The sequence below is a fragment of the Chlamydotis macqueenii genome, chromosome 1 (assembly GCF_036417535.1).
Source record: "Chlamydotis macqueenii isolate bChlMac1 chromosome 1, bChlMac1.mat, whole genome shotgun sequence".
NCBI classification, from domain to species: domain Eukaryota; kingdom Metazoa; phylum Chordata; class Aves; order Otidiformes; family Otididae; genus Chlamydotis; species Chlamydotis macqueenii.
The window spans coordinates 36,156,273-36,179,202 of NC_141556.1; the positions used below are offsets into that span (position 1 = coordinate 36,156,273).

Sequence of the window (22,930 nt, forward strand, 5' to 3'; positions counted from 1 at the left end):
TGAATACCTAGTGTAAATACTTGTTGATGTTACAATTTAAAAATACTTTTAAATTGAGAGTTTGTATGCTGTAAGAAAAACTGGCTTACCCAACAGTGGGACAGCTTTGGCGAGTGGATTACAATAATTTCAGTGTTATGGCATGGCTGTCCCAGAACACCTCCTTTGCTTTCACTGAAACGTAGCTTCCTTTGCTGTCATCATTGGCTTTGGCTGTGAATAGCACATTGCTTCTCTTTGGGTTCTTATTCCAGTACTGTTACTGCAAAGGGTTTTGTGTAATTTTTAAACTTTGGTTTGAAAACAAACAACAGCAACAAAACCGACCAACAGAAAAAAAGATCTCCATACCAGGAAAGTTATTCTTCTCAAACCCTTTTTTTTTTCTCCCCCTCGTCTTCATCCCAGCAGGTTTTGTTTTCCAAATTACTGAAAGTATTAGAAACATTCTTCATTCACCAGTGCGTATTTCACATAAGTCTTTTTTTGGCTGTAGAAGGCAACTGAGAATCACTGGCTCCACTGCTGGGTACGGTCAGTATCCCTTTGAAGCAACGCAGATCATATGCACCATTTACGGAAGCATCTGAGCTACAGCAAGAAACTATCGCTTAACACGGGCCATCAGATCAGTCTACATTATGGTCTGCCTCTCAGAAAAAAACCCAAGAAAAATCTGTGATAAAGGCTAATTTCCTTAGATTTGTCATTCTTTTCTACATGGATGATGTATTTATTTTTAGGCATCTGTGTTTGTGCCAACAGATTTTTCTCTCAAGCTAGTGCTGAGAAATTGCTCTTCCTCTCCAAGGACACTCCTCTGTGGTCTGCTGCAGTGTAACCAGCTAAACTTAATCTCTGCCTTGTTCAACACTTGAAAGGAGCCATTTACAGAAATTTTCAGGAAACATGGACTGAGATTTATTTTCAGCTGCCCCAAGTGAACTTGGGGAAATCAGTGAGAGAACTAGGACTTCAACAAGACGGTACACAAAGGAGTCTGGGGGTTTGGAAGAAGTAGTTGAAGCTATGCCAAAAAATGACTTAACCTTTTCTATTGAACCTGTAAATGCTCGTTTGAGGAGTCTGCAGCCACCTGCCAGAGTATTGTCACCTAAACCACAGACGGGTGCAATGGCTGCGTTGTTAGGCGGTATTCCGAAACAATCCTGATACCAACTTTGTCTTAAAACCTAAAGGAAAATGATGAAGGAGCAAACAAACGCTGTGTTTCACAACCAAATCTGAGGTTATTAGAAATGCCTCTGCTTGGGAACTACAAAAATGAAAGAAGGAAATGCTTGAAAAGCAACATGTGGTTATATTTTCTCCCCCTCTCACCTCCCTTTTTTTAATCCAATATAACCTGAATTTGGCAGTCAGTAGGATGGGTTGTAAATCATTGCATTTATGTTGATATCTGCAAAACATGGAAATTGGAGTTCTTACACTGTTTTTCATGATAGTGAATGGATGCTGCTTTATTTAAGAACATGCTGTTTCATATCAAGAAGTATGTAAATAAGCAAGTCTTTAGTAATTGCCCAAATGTGAGATGAAATTATGGTCGTTTTCTCCAGCAATAATTCAACTTTTTAATTGAATTTTCAATTTGACTGTTTTTTCTTTTTGTATTTATGAAGTAACTTCCATTCTCCTTCAAGCGATTTTGCAGTTTGAAAAAAGGAGAGCTCTTTACATATATGTGGAAAATAATTTTCTTAAAATGAATGCATCTATTCAAGGACTCTTTCACAACTTTGCCTGATGGATCTTATTTTCCTTTTTTTTTAATTATTATTTTGACCGTTCCCACGTGACCATTTTCATTAGCCTTTTCAAAAAATGCACTGTACTAGAGAGAATCCTAGGTCTATGACTGAAATCAGACCAGTTGCAAACATAAACTAATGACCTCATTTGTCTTGCATAAAAGATGTGGTTTTTATTTTTGTTGGACCAGTATTACCTTGCTATGTAATGAACATAAAATATATCTCCTGATTCAATGTTCCTATAACTTAACCCCTTCCTCCTTTTCTGAATTTAGTTACTTCTCCCTGTCAGGACTACTTCACATCTCTCATGATGCTTTTGTTTATTTAAGGTGACTTCTTTATTTATCAACATGATATTGAATTTATAGTGACTAGAGTTTTGCGCTTTTCTGTTCCAAATAATGCTGGTAAGAATCTTATTTTCCCTGCACCAGCCCACAATTGTTAATGAATACACAGAGAAGTGTGTTGCAGGGATGAATTCCAGTAGAAGACATTTCTAAATCTTCTTCCACTTAATACAAACAGCAGTGCATTTCTTCCCTCCATTACGTTATTTCCCTACCAAACAAAGCAAGTTTAGTTAGTTGCACTTGAGTTCTGAGGATCAAATCGACTCCTACTTAACTATTGTCCTACTGGTGCTTGAAATTCTGGCAGTAAGCTTACTATTTCATGAGAAATACTGAACCGTAAGCCCTTATACACACATTTTGAAATACTTCATGTACTTGCCATTTCCCAAAACTCTCTCACCTCATCTCACCTCACCTAACCTGATTATGTAGAAATACTGGTGGATAATTCCAGTTAAATATTGCTATTTCCTTTACTTGTCTATAAGAACAGATCTCTTCTAAGAGAAATTCTAGCTACAGCTTGTGCCAACAACATAAGTTTAGATGGATTCTTGAAGATCACAGCAAGATGGGAGTGAAGGAGAACATTAGATGGGTGACTTTTTGTAGATATTTACCAAAAGAGAACACTTGGAAAAAAAGACAAGCAAATAGTGGAAGTGACCTTTTGAATAACTGATGAGCAATTCAAATTGACAAGTCTGGCTAGTGAAGGAAAAATAAAGTTGTGGAACAAGCTTACTTTACTGAAGGAGAGGAAAAGAGAGAAAGAGGGAGGAAAAGAGAGAAAGAAGGAAGAAAACAGAATAGCAGATGAGTAGAAGAGAGAAGACAGCATCAGCAGAAAAGTGGAAAAAAATGTGATGATAGTGTCTGATGGCCAAGGAACAGTGAACATGACAAATGGATTGTGAAAGCAAACAGATGACACAATGGTCTGCAGACAGAAGAAAGAAAAGATGGAGGATCTAAGGAAGATGGAATTAGCATCGGAAAGAGAACTTGTATGTAACTGGTACTCCCTCCTGAAGAAAAACAGGTAGGCTGTCATGAGAATGGATCCAGAAGTATGTTTGCTAAGATAAAAATTGTAGATTTGGATCTGAAAACTCTAATGATGCAATGAACTGAAGTGTACAGATTTCCTAGAAACTTCAGTGGAATTTTCTGGTTTCCTGAAGAAAGAAGGACAAAGGTTTGATGTCCAACAGATGACTCGAGTTGGTGCTAAGGTTGGTGGATCACTGAGAAAGGTACAGAAAGATAATATTTCTTAATGGATGTGCTAATACTATGAATACTTTTTGAGATTCAACTTAGTCCCAGGCAGGGGGCAATTAAGTTGAGATAGAGCTACATTTACACACGATCCATGCCTACATGAACAGGAAGAGAGAGGAAGGGCATAGGATATGAAGGTTCATCACAGAGCATGGCATGGAGACAGACAGACACAGTGCTATTAGAGCAATAGTCATGCTAGACAGACTTCTGGAATCAGGAGGAGAAAAAAAAAAAAACTAATGGTTTTGAGAAAGCATTTTGTAAAGTCATGAGAAGGCTTATGCCAGACCATTGCAAAACCAACGAGGAATAAAATCTGGGTTTCCAAGAGCTGCTTCCTAGTGTATGCTCCTAAATGTTTATCTAGATGGCCTCTAACTCTTTCTCTTGATCCTGTCTTATGACAACTTCTTTTTGTTAACCACCGTTTTGTAGTGTCATGCCGCTGTTACGCGCTTAACATTGCAACCGGGTAGTTTTCAAGCATTTCAGCCTTCCCCATGTCTCTTGAAACACGAAGGTAAAACAAATCCATAGTCACTTGCTCTTTTGTTGTTCTTTCTTTATCAAAAGCTTGTTCTGCTTTATAAGCTTGCTTTTTTAACAATTACTTTGCTATGGCTGAACACTTTTAACCTGACTTTCTAAGAAAACAAGCTTTATGTGATCGTGAATCTGCTGATCCTTCCTTATGAACCTTGGATTCATTGGCCAATTTCATCCAGATTTGACCAAGAGGAAAATAAATTAAAAATACTAAATTTCTGGAAAAATTATGCCAAATTATGCCTTTATCTAGGCAGCTGGCTAAAGAAGAGAGCTTACTAATGGGAAGACTGTAAGAACTCATTCTTATCAGTTACCTTAAAGTCCACATGAGAGCTCATCCTGTAGGCATAAATCCAGAGGAAACCAGGCTTTACTGGTTCAGCTCCTCAGCTCCTTCAGACTTCCCAGCCCTTGCCATATGGTGGCACCTGGTGGTGCCATTCATAGGACTTGAGCCTAGGAGAACTGATGTTCTCAAGACATCAGCCAGATGCTTGACTTATTTAACTATTACTGTAATGCTAGAGTAGACAAGGTGCAGTGATGGGACATTTAATGAAAATGGCTAGCATCAATGAAGTCTTTGCAATCATGCTTTTGAGCGTCTGTTACCTTCTTCAGCTCCTTTATGGCTTCTGTCACTGTTGTCCCTCAGATTCTGGTGATTTTCATCTCCTGTTTTCAAAAATGTTGCTACTATAACAATACTCTTTTCACGTTCTTCTATTTCCTGGCAAATCGTGGTTTCACTGTTCTGTAGTTTCCAAATTTAATTAGTCTGACGGGGGGAGGGGGAATGTGATGAAGACAGAAAAAGCAATCTAAGTAAAACATAAGAAACTCAAGGCTTCACTAAATTAATGGGATACATACATGAATCATTCTTGGTCCCAGTTTTAAAGGACTACTGCTCACCCACACCTCAGAAAGTACAGAAAGCATGCTAAAAATTAGCATTCAATAGTGAATGATGAACATATATCCAAACAGTCTCTGTTCAAAAATAAAAATTCTACCATTAATGGAAAAGGGAACATAGAATCATAGAATCACAGAATAGTTTGGGTTGGAAGGGACCTTTAAAGGCCATCTAGTCCAACCCCCCTGCAAGGAGCAGGGACATCTCCAACCAGATCTGGTTGCTCAGAGCCCCCTCCAACCTGGCCTTGAATGTTTCCAGGGGTTCTTTCATGAAGTACAGTTTTTAAGAACATAGGGTAATTATGTTGAAGTTATGATTTTGGGAATTTTATTATTCTGAGTAATTTCTTGAAAACTTGTGTGTTTACCTTTGGCTGTCAATGCAGATGACAGATGGTGGCCTAATGTGGCCTAATCCACAAGAAATGACTGTGGATGCAGAGATGGGGGGGAATAATGACATTACAGATGAAGCATGTTTCCATTAAAGATTGAAATTTAAGTTGGATAGCTCTGACTATATTTACTACTGAAGATAATGAGCAGTTAGTTCCTTTCCTTAGAAAGGAGACTGAAGGCAGGAAATAAGAGCATGCAGCACTTTTCTGTTACACGAATGCGTTCCATGTAAACAGTCGCGTTCCTTCTTCCCAGCTTTGACTGCTTCTGCAACACTGTTCTGGTTTTGTTAGTGAGGGGGGGCCTAAGGTGGTAGCTTCTGTAGGAAACTGCTAGAAGTCGCTCCCCTTTGTTCAGTGGACTCGGCCGGGCCTAGGGCGGACCTGCTGCTGGCCAAGGCCGAGCCAATTGGTAGCAGAATGTCCCGTGATAACGCCTCTGCGATAACGTATTTAAGTAGGGGAAAACAGGAAAAAGAGGAGGAGAAGATGTGAAGCAGCTGAGCAGGGGGCAGAGAGGGGGAGGCGCGAGCCTCATGGGCCTTGCAGGCCTCACCCTCTGGCCTCCCGCCGGGCAGCCGACTGGGCCCAACTCGGCCCGGCCTGGCTGCAAGAAGTGGAGAGGAGATGAGAAGTGAATAAGATGTAAAAAGGATCCTGAGAGGCGTCTGCCAGCCTGTTGTGAGGAATGGCTGCAGACGCCAAGGTCAGTGAAGAAGGAGGGGGAGGAGTAATATGGCTCCTGGCCAAGATTCCTCTGCAACTCGTGGTGAAGACCATGGTGGAGCGGGTTGTCCCCCTGCAGCCCATGGAGGTCCACGGAGGGGCAGAGATCCACCTGCAGCCCGTGGAGGACCCCACGCCAGAGCAGGTGGAGGCCTGAAGGAGGCTGTGGCCCGTGGAGGGCCCGCTGGGGCAGCTGTTCTAGAGGGACTGCACCCCGTGGAAGAGATGACCCACGCCGGAGCAGTTTCACGAAGGACTGTGGCCCGTGGGAGGGACCCCACGCTGGAGCAGAGGAGGAATGCGAGGAGTTCTTCCCCTGACGATGATACAGCGGCGTAAAACAACGCGTGATGAACTGACCGCGACCCCCATTCCCTTTTCCCCCCCCGTGCCGCTCGGGAGGGGAAGGTAGTAGAGATAATGTTAAGCCCGGGAAGAGGGAGGGGTGGGGGGGAGGTTATCTTGTTCCCTGTCTCATTCTCCTGCTAATTTTAGAAATAAACGAATAGTTTTCCCCAAGTCGAGTCTGTTTTGCCCGTGACGGTAACTTTAAGGATTTCTCCCTGTCCTTATCTCAAACCTTGAGCTGTTTTTTCTTATATCATCTCCTCCTATTCTCTCGGAGGGTGGGGGGAGCGAGAGACAGACTGCGTAGTCTGGTCCTGATCAGGGCTGAACTACGACAAACACATTTGTACCTGTAGGTAACAGCTGTAATCCAGAGAATGGTGCTTTGCCTGTGAGGTGGAGTCAGCACCTTCTTCCTAGAGATAAACAAGATGGATCATACATCTTTGATCTCACAAACCCTCACTTTGTTCGCTAATCCCCAGCCAGTACTGCTTTCCCTCTGTTGCAACATCATGCCTTTGCACACCAGCCTTGTAAACACACTCTCCAGCAAAGCTCCCAGTGACCCCTCCTCTCATACATCTATTGATGGCATCGCTCGGTGTTGCACAAAATTGCCATTGACTTTGTGATGCGTTCCATGGAAGCAAAATTGAGGTTTCCAAATGACTTTCCTTATTGTGGTCCTGCACCTTCAAGACTCTGCTTGGAGGTTTTCTCTTACCTCTGCGTTTATAAGCAATACAGCAGACTAATCACTAACAGCTTTTTTTAGTAAGGACCAAATCAGGCTAGGTATGTTATTGGAACTGATCCTTTCTCCAGGAGATCTCAAGTAATCTTAAATCTGCTGCAAAGGTAAGCAAACAACTCCCCTTCCCATCTTAATTCCGTTCCACGAGCTTCATTCTGGTGATTTTCCTAGCATTGAAGCAAATATGAGCACAGCATCCATTTCAGTTACTGGCGTTAGCTCCAGAGCTTGGTATGCAGAGCAGCACGTCTCCGACCTGCCGTAATGGGCAGATTTGCTCTGAGTTTGCATCGTTTCTGTGGCTCCCCTCCTGCCGTTGCTGCTGTCCCCCGCAGCGGTGACTGGCCTCCCATGGTGGTGGTCACCTGCACCTCTGCGTCTGCCGTGGCGGTGTCGGGTGGGCTCGTGCCAGGGCCTGCGTTCCTGCAGCAGTGGGTGTTATAGAGCGCACGCTCACCTTCCACGGGCACCGACCTCGCTCCAAACCCTTCTTCTTGCCCTGCAGTCCTATCCGTGTCCATGAATGCAGTACTTCTATCTTGTGATTTGAACTCTCACGTGCATTTTATCAGTTTCAGTGAATGTTATACTTTGCTGTAAGATGTGTAGCATTTTGACTGGAGGTTTGCGGAGAGGCACTCACGACGCCTGTTCTAGTTATGCTGTCCACTCCTTGGGCAGAACTGGGCTTTTCCCAGTCACACTGCATATTTGAGTCCAGGCACCATACGTGCTGAAGCTATGGGCCTATTTAAGAGACTTGCAAGACCATTTTTTGTTGTGTTATTTTGATTGTAAATCTCTAAAAGCATCTTTAGTCACAGCCTTGGGCAGGCAATTATTTCCTTCCAGTGTTTTTCAAGGGAAATCTGCTTCTGGTCTTTGTTGTTGGGAGCGGGCACACCATCAGCAGGAGTGGGAGGGTTGTGGGTTGCTCCAGAGCTAGGAAGGGCAACACAGCATCAGAGGAAGGGGCTGGCTCTTCCCTTGTTTTAATGGTAAACACGTTGGCACTTCAGCATCTTTGTCTGCAGATCGCTTTTGCAGAAATTAAAGACACCTTTTCATGTAAATGGTTCTTAGAAGTTCAAAGAAACGGAGGAGGAGGAGGATGTGTAAGAGGACCCTGAGATGCAGATTAAAACATCCTTAGGCATTTTAAACAAGAGACCTCTGAGATGAACAGTGTTGCAGGATGTCATGTGGAATACAGCCCCTAAAGGAGGATGTCTTTTAGGTTGTTGTTTCTGTGATGATAGATGAGAAATAGTTCTGCTTTTAAACGAACCTGTAAGGCTCGTTTACGCCTATGTATGTAATCATACCTCAAGTGTTACAATGAAGACAGTGGTAAATTCAGGGATCAAAAAACAAGGCAATCCAATTGCTAAAAAGCAGTCATTCCTTTGGGAGTGTTCGTGATGCCTATGCTGTTGAGGATGGTTATTTGTAATTTTCCAGAATTAGATCTGAACCCATCCAGAAAGGGCTTTAAGTGGGAGGATATATCTAGCATTATTTTGGGAGGAACAAAGATGTGTTGGTATGCAGGTCAGTACTGGAAAGGAGCAGCTTTATTTTATTTATTTAGGAGACCCTTGTCATGGGTAAAAACAGCATGTAGAAACATTTTAGTATGCTACTCACCTTATTGATTATTTTTTCCCCATAAACATGAATTTGAGCAAAGTGCTACTGCACATAATTTATCAGATTCTCCTAATGTCTCTCTGGTGTGCTAGAGGGAACAACGCAAGATCGATGGCACCAGAAGGTGATGGCAAGAAGATGTGCAGGCTGACGTATAGCTTTCAGTATTCCTCAGGCCCATAATGTGGGCTGCAGCTTTGTTTTATTTGTATGGGGTTTTAGGGATGTTTTTATAGTTACTGTTGCCCCCCCCCCAACGTTTAGGAGAGACAGACAGCTGTTTAGGCATTTATTCTTCACTCTCTTGACAATGTGTATGAGATTTTGTCAGGGCTTTTCTACATATTTTGTAATTTATTCTATTGTCTTATGTTGTCTTTTTGCTTTCTAAAATAACTTATTATTTCATATTTTGGAGGGCTGAAATATTGTTTTCTGCTTTTTCCCCCTGTTGTATGGAGATTAAGTGGACTACCTTAGTTTGAGGTCAGATATAGCATTTCATCAGGATCGCGAAATGACCGCAAGCGTTCATTCCCCCGTGGATGAAATCCTAGCCTGCAGCATTTCTGTCTCCCACCTTGAAAAGTGGCAAGACAATTACCGAGGTCCTTGTAGATGGGCTTTAAAGCTGGGCATGGTCCAGCGGTGAATGAAATGCAGAACCGTCCAAATTGGTGACATTTAACTCAACCACACGTCAGGCCAGGTGGCAAGATGAATTGGTACTCAGCTGTTTCCAGCCCATTTTCCTGGTTAGCGCTCTGAAATACCAGAAACAGACTGGCACCTCCTGTATTATTTTTGTGCACACGCTTGTGCAAAAACACTTTCTTCAAATTTTTCTAGTGTAGGTAAACTTCTGAAGCATCAGTATTTCATTTCACGCTTCTCTTAAAAACAGTTGGTCTTTCTGGAGAGAGAGCGCTTGCCTATCCCTTTGCCTTTCATCTTTTCTCCTCTTATTTGTGCGGAGAAATTGCATCACTCAGTTGTGACATTTCAGTAGTGGAAGCTACACTTGTTTTAACCAAAAGCATATTCTTCTGAAATAAAACCTAGCTGTATTTACTTGTCAACAGATATGCTCTATAATTTCCATAAATGGGACTGAATGATGGAAATAGTAAAATACATGAAGCATTTACGTGTTTCTGAAATCTGCCCTTAAAAAGAGCAAGAGCCAACAATCCCTTGTGCCAACCTCTTTTATCTCGTCCAAAACTATTTCTCATTTACTGTAATGCTTAACAATTCTGTTGCACAGTGTGCTTTAGATTCCTAACAACAGCAAAAAAAAAAAAAATTACTTAAGGAAAAAACAACTTGCAAATCCAAGACCAAGCGTCTGTTTGTGTGCAGTTCTAAATGAAGCCTTACCATTTCTTAACTAATGAGGATCTTTTCCATGTGGAATAAATTCTTAGTACTTAGCAGCATTAGTAATGCTTTAAAAAAAAAAAAAAGTATTTAAAATGGTTTAGTTGCCAACCGCCTTTGACTGTCTCAGTCAGACATTGAAACAGACCTTCTGCTCTAAATTAATAAGGCCAATCACAGCCACACAAAGCCCAGAATGACCAATCACTCTTCTGGTGTCCTCGCTATCTTTACTGAGGTCAGATAAATCACTTTCAAGCTGTTAAATCAATGATCATAAATTAGGGCTCTGTTTTTACAGCGCCTTGTGGGAAATTCTCATGGTTAAATTAATCTAACAGCTGCAGTGAAGAGCACCTCCCACAAGATCAAGTCAAAAGTTCTCCTCCCCACACCCCACTTTTTTTTTTTTTCTATTTTTTAAGGGGGGAAAAAGGACTGAATTATTTGTTTTTACCTAGCGCACAAAATGGAATCCCTCTGTCTACCCCTGCTAATTCATGTTTCAATTGTACCCAGCTGTTTAAATTGCACTGTGCAGAGATTGCCTTGATCCCCAGGTGCTGGTACTCCATCTGTGCTGCTCCGAGAGACTATTTACAGCAGAGGTTAGGCCAGCGATTGCTGGGATGGAAAACTCATTTCTCAGCCTGGCTTTTATTTACACTCTTATTAAAGATCCTTTCACTCATGTTGGAATGGCAGCGAGTGGCTGCAGTGCGCGTTTGGCGTCAAGCCAAGCAGCAAAATTACCATGTCGATGAAAGATCGCCCGCTTCCATTTTAACCTTTCCCTGTTCCCCCCTTTCCATCTGTATTTGCATGAAGAAGGATGATTATTGAAAGAGATAGGGGGGACAAAGGGATGAGAGAATCCTTGTCAGCTGAGCTTTTCAAGGGATAAACCAGTGGTTTGTGACCAATTTGGAGAAATCTTTACTGCCTTATTAATTCCCTACTCCTTTCCCTTAATTGCTGTTAGAGTTTATTTTCACATGAAGCAACAGAGCTGCTCGTGCTCTGCTCGCGTTCCTTCCCCCGCTGCTTCCCTCTGCCTTGAGAACGCGACCCTGGGACATGTCTGCAATGGTGAGGTTTCTGCTTCAGCCCCGATGCAGGTCGCACAGAGCCACAGCAGCACACTCAAACCATTTTTAAACATTTTTCCTACAAATATGCCTCAGAAATGACTTACCTTCCTGGGAGCAACTGACGCGTTGCACATAGTGTGTTGTATTACTGGGGGTCAAGGGAGAGTATGAACAGTTGCTGGGGCGGGGGGGGTCGGGGGCGGTGAGGGGTGCTGGCACGAAATCATGATGTTATAGACCTAGATGCATTTAAAAAATAAAAATAATAACTATTTCACCAGAAAACTCAGCACATTTGTTTTTAGGAGCAATCCAAGGATTGGTGAAAAGCATCAAAATCCACCTCAGCTGTTGTGAGACAACAACTGACATTGTTGAGTCTGAACTGCAGCCCAGCACAACAAGGAGGAGACCCCAGAACCTCAAACCTCACAACCCAGCTCCATTTCTGAGGCCGACCATGACCTGAAGCGCAGCAGTAGTGCACGCTCTTGACCACTAGGAAAGCTGAGCTTTTCTTTCTCTTTGCCTGCTTCCAGGGCAGAGGAGAGATGAGTCTATTTTCCAGAGTGAAGGAGCAGTAAACAATTGTGTTTACAACAATTGTTCTTGCTCCTCAGCCTTGGTTTGCGTAGTGTGCAAATACCAATTTTAATTTTTAAAAAATCCTGAAGGATTTTTCCCTCTGCTTAGGTAGTTGTGTCCTACTGTTGTTTAGCCACTGCTTAAGCCTGTGGGTCCCCCAGAATCGTTGTCTCCACTGGGAGACTCAGATGCCTGCTGCTGGCCAGGGCAGGTGGCTTCACAGAACCAAGCTGTCTGATGGCCACAGGCTGGTGCATGCCCAGGACTTGCAGGTATAGGAAGCTTTTCAGCACAGAGGTAGCTCTGTGTTAGTCCCAGCTCAATTTTTAAAACTCAATTTTGTCTCCGTTGAGGATGAGGCACCTGGAGAAAGGGGTGTCTTGCTATTTCTTCCCCACTAAGCCTCCTAAAAGGTGGAGGGTTTGTTAACAAAAGCACAAATACATACTTAGCTGTATTCTGGGTCACTGACAGCTAAAATAGGTGTAGTTACACTCTGCTGCTTGCTTTCAGCTCCTGGAATAGGCACAAACAGATCACATCTTCCAACATCTTAGTTGCTGCTTGAAGTTCCTTGCTGGTTTTTTCCTATATACACATATTTATATCATTATAAACTCCATTTCAATATTCTATAAGAGCTTATTGATTAGAACTCAGCCTGTACTATATAGCTAAGTTCAGGATTTCAGGATATTTGGGCATTGTCTTCCCCATTTCCTAATTGACGAGTACCTGAGTGCCACACTGCCCGCTTTCCTAGTGAAGCCGGCACCAGGGAAATCTTGCAGAAGCGGTAGCGGAGAAGCACTACTGGGAAATTTTACATAACCATAAATCTTTTTTTTTTTTCCTTCCCCCTCTCCTTCCTTTTTTTTTTTTTTTTTGGCGCTAAACAGACCTTCCCTAAAACACCATTCTTAGAAAAATGTAACCACAGCAAGATTTACTGTCTGAGCATTGTGTTTAATATTTTTCCCATTCATAAAATACTTGTATGTCTGGACATGAGACTTAGTTTGAAGGGTGTGTTTTGATTCTTGTCTGGCTCATTTAAATTGCTTCTATGCCAGTGCTCAAGCAGAGAAGGGGTAAGAACGACGTTCCAGCTCTCCAAACATATTCTAAATTCCCAGATGTAAAATTCAATTGCATGGTGAAAAACAAGCACTAAGAGAGGGCGCAAAGACCAGCAAAGTAAATTTATTTTTTTAATTGGGAGCAAAGCGAACTCAATCCTCAGAAAATGCAGGATAAGAACTTTGTATTAGGAGCTTGTTTGTGGAGTACCTTGATCTCAGCTAGATGAGATGCAGTTGACATTTGGCTGACAAAGCTCTAGGGAAGGCTGGAGGATGGTAAGAAATAAGACATTTGGTGCAATTAGCTGTGGTACCAACCCAGGAACAAAAGTAAACAGACACAATACGGGGATGAGAGGCTCTTTCAGAATCAAGGTCTAAACTGCTTGAGCATATAGCAATTCCCCCCCCTGCTTCGTACATTCTTTGGCAAGTCCCTGCTTGAGTAATTGGTTTGTCTGCTTCTAGATCCTGGAGAACTGCAACTGGATTTGGCTGCTTCTTGTCTCCCCTTCCCCATCCCAGGACGTGCTGTGATACCGCACTGTACCGTGAAACAGCGGCCTCAGCCCACATCCGCTGAGGCGCTCCAGCTGCAGCGGGCTGCAGGATGAAACGTTCAGCTAATACACATTTAAGAGATCTGGATGTGCAGACTCAGTCTAAATTTTTGAAAAGACTAAAATAACTGCAGGTGTATCAGTTGCTTTTACATTCCTGAGCTTTATTGAATATTAGATTCAGTAGAGAAAGGGTCTCTGCTTAGGAACAATTTGTGCTGCTTGATGAGGTGACTGCCTAGTCATTTGTCTTCAACAGTTACTCTCATGGGAAAACAGCATCTTTTCTTTAATTTTACTCATGAATTTTCTGTCTCACAGAATATTCATATTCTTAATATGAAATATATTCTTAATATATTCATTTCTTAAGTCTTACCTTCCTAAAGCAAAAATAGCAAAATTCCAGGGTTGTTTGCTTAGGCCCCGGAAATTTGTAGCAATAATTACAGAAATAAGCAATGACTGTCACGTCAGAAGCTAAATGCTGCATCTGAGTTTGTGTGATTGATAACCTTCACATCTTCCAGCCAGCTCCGCATCTGCTGAGGACAAGTAGTTTCTCTGCAGAGTAACTGGGACAAAGTAGAACCCTCTAAAATAAACTTAAAGCCATTAAAGTTCCCCCTTTTAAATAGGAGAATTCAGGTATTACATGCATGTAAGTTTTCATTTTGAGGTAATGAGCAACATTAGGTTAATGAAAAAATATTTTCCCTTTTTATGGGGCTTCCCTTTGGCTACCAGCCATCCTGCACTGCTTGTGATGCTCTGTGTCAGCAGCCACAGGAAGCGAGCGGTGCAGGAGGTGGATGGCCAAGAACTCAGTGCTGTGTCTGAAACAGCAGTTAACCACTCAAAATGTTTTACACCAGAGAGGAGCATGGTAGCAAGAAGGAAGGAAAAATACCACCCATAGTACCAACGAACCAGAAAGATGCTCTCTTGGGGTAGAGTCTGTTGGGAAAGCCCTAACAAATGGACTGGTACATGCAGGGATGCCTGTGAGGCTCAGGGATGATGCGAAACCATTGCAAGCTGGCTGTACCGCTGCTGTCTTTACAGAAGAATGCCATAAGAGATGGCCTTCTATTGCTTAAGGGAATAAAAGCTCAGGAGTAAAGATCAGGGACATTTTGACCCCTTAGAGCCTAACAAATGATGCACTATACACCTAAGAAAAAGGCTGTAATTCTAATCTAGGGTGAACTAACATTCATGAAGGTTCAGCGATCTCCTCTATTTACTCAACTAAATAACCAGCCTTAAATTAGCTGCAGTAAAGCTCTGATTGTTTTTTCTACTGCAGCTTCCTCCCTCTCCCATTTGTATTTTGCGGCTGAGTGCTGTAGACTATTTCTGCAGCTTCCAATTTATGATTAATTGTTCTTAAATTATTAAAAAAAAAAAGTCTCCAAATCATCTGTTCTTTATCTACCTGTAGACACATTTTGCTACCTTGATCATGCTCCTTTTTATTAACCTTGTCCTCAAAGTATAATTTATCCTGAAATCATTTTATGGCACCCTTTGTTTCACAAAGTAGACGATTTTTTAAAAAGCCTTCGTCCTCCCTTCTAACAAGAACAGGATGTGCCGTAACTTCAGTTTATATAAGCTTTCCTGGAAAGCACGAGAGAAACTCTGGAATCAATAAAAGCTGCAGCGTAACAGCATAAAGAAGTAAACTTTTTGTGAAGGTACATTGCTGCACGAGGATACATTAAGAAGATGAAACTGCAGACTTTGGTTTTATGGTAACTGCACAAAATACAACAAATTACTGGGAATGTTCCCTTACATCGCTTCAGTTAACTGACTACATTCAGTAGAATAACACGAACAGATTATTCAGCTTGTGCTGTTCTGTTGCCTGCAGGAATTACAGAAACTGATGTCCAAATTTGAAAAGCTGTATCTATTACCTAAAAGAGAAAATAACAAGCCTTACTTGACCTATGGCCTGACAGAATTAAGGGCATAAGAGATACAAAAGCAACAGGATGACGTGGTGCGAGCTCCTTTAGGTTCACTGGACATGCAACAGCTCCCATCACTGCACGCTACCAACACTTCATTATCCAGCTGACACCAGTGAGCCAGGCAAAGCTGCGCTGAAGTTTATTTGCACAGCAATTTTAAACTCGACTCAGTGGCCGGACTGCAGTAATAAACCGTAGGACTTAACGGGAGACTGAGAAGAACCCAAGTGAAAGTAACAAATCGCTTCTCTTTGCACCCTCCATTACACTCAGTGAACACAACGGCCACTGGCAGCATTTTAAAAACTGAGGTAACACTAGAACAAATGTTTTCACTGCTCCTCTACTCAGTGAGGTGAAGCAGGAATCAGGGAGAACCGCTTGTGCTACAGTGCAATATTTCAAATATATAAACAGTAGATACAGGCCTGGCTCTCATCCTCTTGCTGGCAACCCGAGGGGGCATTGCCCATGGCTCCGTGCTGGTACAACGCAAAGATGCCCGTGTTAGTTCCTGCATCCTTCACATACATCTTTGGCCACTGAATAACCATGACAGCTTGCTTTGGTGGAATCTAAGAATTCACCCTTGGTTTTACTCTAAACTTAGGAGCAGAATTTGAGACAGTGATTCCTAAGAAACTGGGGGGGAGGGAAAACTTATTCCACCTGTTTTATCATTTCAGAAATTACACGTCTCATGCCACAGAGAGCCGATAACCGATCACTTTGCGTAGCTCTCCATCGATTCAGAACACGGCAAGTGGCAGTCTGAGCAATGAATCATAATCTGATGGCAGCACACAGCTCACACAGTTATCCTACAGCTGAACTCTTCCAGATCAATCCGTACGCTAGTGCACCTCACAGGGATTTACTTCATTACATCAAGAGTGAGACCTTCTGTCAGTGAACCGTCCAGTCCCTTGTAAAGCAGAGTGTGCTGCTTGTCTGTATTCCACAATTAGTAATACACACAATGAGACTTAGGTACTCTTCAGGACAGAAGAAGCAGCAGAATAATAACAACAGTTATAGATATAGATGGATATATATAATATATAATTTAAAATTTTATTTTAAAACTTTGCGCATACACTTCTTCAGCATCATCCTCTTTTGTTCATTGCACCGAAAAGTTTCAAAAACCACAAAATATATCCCTTTACTAAACATTTTTTTGTTCTTAAGTTACAAAAAGATTAACATTTCACAGTCACAAAGCAGAAGTACATTGGTCCAAAACATCTTCCTCCAGCAGGTCCTCCATTCTTCAGGACATATAAAACCTAGACAGTTGCACAGATCTCAAAACAAGATGACTTGTCCAATGAAGGAAAGAAAAAGGTGGCAGATATTAAAAAAAAAACCAAACAAAACCTCAAACCAAAGTAAGACACCTATGAAAGAATACCACCAGCAATGGTTAAAAAACAAAACAAAAAAACACAAACCAAATGAGAAAATAAAAAGAATGAGAGCGGAGGTGGACAAGGGCATCCTCCTTCAAGTACATGACAGGTAGAAATACAGCAGCACAGTTACAGCATCGTTTGGTCCCTCTCTATACGGTAGCCTCACCACTGTATCTCCATCTAAGACACATGAAGGAAAACTATTTACACACCAAAAATGTCAGGGAGGAACAACAATTCCACACAGTTTGCAATTCATGTTTGATACAAAAATGTTGAAAGTACTTGTACACAAAATGTAAAATAAAAGCAAAACATTGAAGCAGGAAGAAACACAGCAGATTTGCTTGGAGTGTGTAGTGTTCTTTAAAAATCTAGCAAAAGTTCAACATCAAAATCTGCCCAAACATCAAGTGCAGTTCTTCAAAAATATCCTGGAAGCAAAGAGTCGACCGTACCTCACAGACCTCTCTTGTCATATTTTAACACAGAAGTAACTTTAACATGGAAATCCACTGCTAACAGCAGACTCTAACCACTTTTCCTTTAGCTTGTTAGCCCTGTTGGTTTTTCATAATTTATGAGGAAAAACAAAAACTAAAAAACTCTCTCTCCAGCATGAGGCTGCTGAACACCAGCCCTCTCAGACCATACACGTTTGTGTCCATGAAGGAAGCATCATTGCATTAATGTACCACAAGATGGTTGTGTGCCTCACCTAAGGTGTAAATGAAATTTCTATCTTCTCCATCAAATTAAACAAAGAAGATTTTAGGCTGTAGTGCAAGAGAAAAATGTCCAAAATGGCTGTACTACCTTCTGCAACAGTATTCACAGGAGAATGGTAGAAGCTTCTTGGGTTCGAGTTTGTAGAAACTGGACTGGACTAGGCACCAGAAGAGAGTGTCACACCGCACTGTCGGCCAACCTGCACTACATGGCACGCTGTTTCCTGTCCTTGCTCTTGTCCAAGGAAGGACAAGAACTCGCCTGACTTTCTGAGCAGTGGCTAGGTACAGGCAAGGACAGCACTGTGCAAGAGCAGTATGAATACAGATGTAACTCGGGACTGAGGTTCCTTGCTACTGAGGCTTAAACAATTTTGGATACTTCACTGGCAAAAAAAAACCGCATAGTGCTGCCAGCATCAGGCACTAACTAAGATGACGTGACAAGGACCTAAAATTTGGGAATTGGTGCCTAACTTGCTCCAGTTTGAGGAGGTGAGCTGTCTGCTCCTAACGCAGGAGCCTCACTGAGCTCCAGAACAGCTGCGAGTCTGAACACGGCAACGTCCATCTTGTACCTATCTGAAAAATGGTCCTGTGCACCACAGATCCTCCCTGCCATCAGTGGTTTCTAGTGCAGTGACTCCCCAAATAACTCAACCTATAAAGGGAACTGGAAATGCTTTTAATTACTCTTGCTTCTCACACAATACCCTCCCAATAAATTGATTCCTGCCTCCTATTTACATGATGCTTACCAGGCCTTGAAGCAGAGCACAGACCACAGTGCAGGCACGAAAGAAGCTCCTACTGAAAGCAGACAGAAGTGAAAGTCCAAGTCCTAACGCAGCGCATCACAGATGTACCAGAGATGCTCTAGGGAGGCAAGCATGTGAATGTGTAACAGATACCTTGGGAAAAAGCAAACAAAAACATCACAGAATAGCTTCAGTGACATACATGAGTAGGAAGCTTTTTATTATCCTTTAAAGTTCTCAGAATTTATTAATTGATGCTAAAATTGATACTAATTGTTGATACTGTACTTCTACCCTTTCCAGCAGAGGGGCTGACAGCTAGCACAACTCCACCTGGGCACAGCCGCTGCCGAGAAGCAGGCTGACAGCAATACCTCAGATGAACAACAAACGTATCGGAGGTCGATTCACGAAGCCGTATCAGCGCCCACGAGTTTTTGCTCTGAGAAGTCACCAGCCAGTTTGCTCCCACCAAGTCGTGCATTCTGCCAACCCATCTCTCCAGGGGTACATTTAAAAACACCCCTAAATGAGAAGGTGCATTTTCCATTGCCTTGAAAAGACAATTTTAAATTTTGGCAAATGCTACACTGGAAATTTATTTCCATCACATTGTACTCACTGGTTTTATAAGGACTGGTATGCGTGTTGACAACATGTTACCAAATTATGAAGACTAACAATGCATGGGCACTGAAATACTTGACTCAGGCTTGCAGTTGGCACCAGCAAGCACCAGCTTCTTCGCTGTCCAGACAACTCTGCAGGAATTGCCAGCATTAGTTTCTTTGTGAAAGAGGATCTGAACTGCTAAAAGCACTGCATTTGCGAAGAGACAACAGGAGTTACACACAGCATGAAAAGCATGTTTACAAGTTTATTAGGCCAAAAAAAAAAAAAAAAAAGTGCAAGAGAAATCTCTTGCTTAAACTTTAAAACATACAAGGGGCCATGTGGAAAATATTCTAGACTCCAAACCTCTCTTTTCACCCAGCTGCACACAGAAAAATAGGTAAAGGGAGAAAAAAAAAAGAACGAACAGATAAAGCATGACAACACATAACCAGATATGCCATTGATTGATGCTGACGCTCTAGAATATAAAATACCCACATTCTGTGCAGGTTTATCACATGCAGGCACTGGGGAATGCACGGAACAGTTTCCAAGCTAAATCCATGCAGTCTGCTGCATGTTTGAGCTGTTACACACTCTGCGTTGCCTCCTCTCAACCTGAAACTCCTACTAGGTGTAGAGATTTAGAGCGAGGGTAGTTTAAATCCACCAAGGCTGTTGCACGTGTACTTCCGGATGCAGTCAAATAAAGCATCTGGGCAGCTGTACTGCACAGACGCTGCGTGGTGTTTCCACAGCATATTATAAATTACAAAACTGGCAAGCTCTAGGCCACGCCTGTTCAGGAGAAAGTCTGCGAAGGGCACAGCATCCTCTTTCTCCTTTACAATGGACATTTGCGAGCTGCCCAGTCAGTGCCCTACAGTTACGTCAGTCCCCTACCTTTTGGCTATCCAAGAAGTACAAGCCAGATCAGCAGCTCCAAAAGAACGCGGTCTCGGGGCAAATCAGGTTGAATCTGGCTCCCCAGATAATATACCTGCCTATATGCTAGAACTTTGTTGTTGGTTTTTTTTTTTTTTTTTCTCTTCAATTCCTGCCAACGAAGTAAGAGAGCTCCCTGCTTGAAGAACAGGCAGCCAGATTAAGCTGCAGATTCACTCAGTTGTTTCCCTCTTGGACTATTACTTTTACTCTGAATGTTTTACTCATTTTTTTTTAATTTGAACTGATTCATCACTGCTAAGAAAAAAGCTGCTGAAGCTAGCCAGGGGCTTGTATCTATCACCGTGATCTTTTGATCCTTGACTACAGTCCCTGACACCAAGAGGACAAAGTTTTAAGCTGTCACTTTCTGATCACGAAGTTGAGCAGGCAAAGGTATATTGAATAATAAGTGAGGCAGGAACAAGTGAAACAAATTTTAAATAGATCATTATCTGAGTACTCAAATTGAGAACAAGTACAATGCCACCACTTCAAGTAGGAATCCAACTAAAAATACACTCAGGAGCCCAAATAAATATACTGAATCCCAACTGATGCAAAAGCTGTATGGTCAGGGATCCTTTCAACAGAATAAAGCAGGCAGAACCATTTGATGAATGAAAATCTCTGATCCCAAAGAAACCATGGCCTCCAGGTAAACATCACACACAGCGGAGTTTGTGTGTTCTGTATAATCATGGTATACACAGAACAGGGACTCTTGACAAATAACTCCCCATACCAGCCATACAGGACTGTGAGCTATTTCTCCTGGACAACTTTGCAGGTGGCTGTTTTAGCTGCAGTAAACAGGCATAGTCACACTGAAAACAATTCCCATTTTCCTACTAAAATACAGGAGTATAATCTACTGAAGAAGAGACAGAAGAGGAAAATGGGGGTTCAAGGGATTACACAAGTTTGAAGTTGTCCATAGATAAGTTATGAATGCAACTTCTTGAAAGAAAACTCTTGACTCTCATGTATGTATATATAGGTATTTTAAAACGAGATGTGACCCAAGTCACCTTCTGAATATTTGGGGGTAGATTTCAGGAGCCTCCTTGGCTTCTGATACCCACTTCTACTTTCACAACTGAAATGGCTCTTCCAGGCTACATGGTAAACTGAGAAAAAAAACCTAATTCCCTACCTGGAGGGATGGCAGAATCCATAATATACTAGCAGCATTTAAATCCCACTCCTCTTAAGCACCAAAACCATTTCTACAGGGAAATTGTGATCTTAAGGGTTATCTTTAATCATATAGAATATATGTGCAGAGCCCTACCTTTCGGGCAGAAAAATACCCCTCCAGCATTAGTTTTGAATAGATTACATCAATCGGAAGTGTCCTGGTCAGATCACCAAAAACATTGTCTCTTACAGGCCCTTCTCAAAAAGATCTCCATCCTTTCACCACTCTTGATGCTACTTTCACAACTGTTTATTCCCATGTATTAAAGGGATGACGTAGACAGAGATGTCGTCTCCAGACCCCAGCCTGTCGTTGGATATTCGCCAGCCCCGGTCCTTCAGCACTCCCCTGGCTCGCATCACGAGGTCCTGCGCCGCCAGCGTGTACCTGTGGAGAAGGCAGAACACAGCCAGGGAGTGCTCGTCTTCATGAGGGAAGTGGGTTTCGCAGCCTGCCAGATTTACTGGTGTGAGCTACCAGGACAAGCTTCCCAGTGTTTTTGAAGCAGGCAGGAGAAACGTGAACCACAGCATACCCGCAAAGCAATGGCTCCTGCATCAGAATCTGAAGGTATCTGACAGCCACCAATCAATCAAAAAGTCACTGGTCCTTTTGGGTGGCTAGCTTCACTAGGTTTCAGAAAAAAATTACACACGTTTGCCTTAACAAATTGGCTTTCTAAGACTAGTCTGAAAAATTGAGGACCCAAAATAACGCTATTTGCTGTTGAAAACTACACCCTTGTTCATGGACACACCTGAAGGTAAACACAGGTCAATTATTTCAGAGACAAACTGTAACAAAGAAAATTATTTGAAAGAAAGTAATAGAGCACCAAAAAAAAAAAAAAATCCAAATTACACTTTAAACCAAGTAGACTAACTTGTCTGTTTTCCTTGACTGTAAGAATGATTTTTAAATCTTTTATTCTGAAACTGGAGAAGGAAATTTAGAGTTAATTCAGCCAGATTACCAGAGTCCCACAGCTCTTTCACATTTATGAGTTCAATGAAAACTGTGTAAATGTGAGTTATCAAGTGCTTAATTTAGTGAAATACCAAGTTTCACGTTGCTTCAGAACTCTCAGCCTGTGCTGGTCTGACTGGCACTGCATTTATGGGAGTTACTTTCTGTCGTGAAAAAATAACAGATGCTGCTTGAAGGCAGAAGGGTGTCAGAGTCCAAAAGGTGGTGTACACACAGTGCTCCGTCATGTACTCCGACAGGTTCTCCCTTATCGTGTTACCTGCTGTTACTAAATCAACACATCTGCGTACTCATTTAGAAGTCTCCCCTGAAAGAAGTCTCATTATGGGTAAACGGCTCCTGTCATGTGTTTTTCTTCACCAGTCCAACACCTGGCAGAGATGTTTTGAATTTGGTTGCGTGGAAGCAAGCCTTTCTACAACTTGATAATTAAAAATTAACCAAACAGTTAAAAGACTGTCAAGAAAAAACAGTTCAATATTGTGTCTGCTTGTGTTTTATCTGAAGTGTAAGTATGAACCTCCAAGATGATGCAGGCTCTACGAAGCCAAACATACAGGACACCAGAAGCAAAGTACACCTCTGTGGTTTCCAGAAACCAAGAAGGACAGGAAGGGTCTGCATTTCAAGACACTCTTTCCTAGGGAGAATCCTTGGCCAGAAATTATCTGCCCAGTTCTCATCTGCGGAATGGGAAAGAACAGTATCTCCATTGATCAGAAGCAGTGCATGGGGCAAGTTTATTAAGTAAGTATCCAGGACTGTTCTAACACCACAAATTTTCAGCAGAGAATGCATTATTGAATGGTAATTTCTATCAGTAGAGGCTTT

The 22,930-nt window shown here is 42.1% G+C and overlaps 1 protein-coding gene and 1 long non-coding RNA gene across 2 annotated transcripts in view; one reads left to right on the forward strand and one right to left on the reverse strand.

Moving 5' to 3' along the window:
* Positions 1 to 7,136: 7,136 nt before the first annotated feature.
* On the forward strand, positions 7,137 to 9,960 carry LOC147602000 (uncharacterized). The gene is made up of 2 exons (XR_015257564.1): positions 7,137 to 7,224; positions 9,189 to 9,960. It is a non-coding gene; the product is annotated as an uncharacterized LOC147602000 (long non-coding RNA).
* A 6,543-nt stretch (positions 9,961 to 16,503) lies between these two features.
* PPM1H (protein phosphatase, Mg2+/Mn2+ dependent 1H) overlaps positions 16,504 to 22,930 on the reverse strand; it is a 142,311-nt gene continuing 135,884 nt past the window's right edge. The window contains exon 10 of the mRNA XM_086748598.1: positions 16,504 to 21,499. Coding sequence (XP_086604724.1) covers positions 21,352 to 21,499 — 148 coding nt within the window. The 3' untranslated portion in view covers positions 16,504 to 21,351. The remainder of the gene's footprint in view (positions 21,500 to 22,930) is intronic.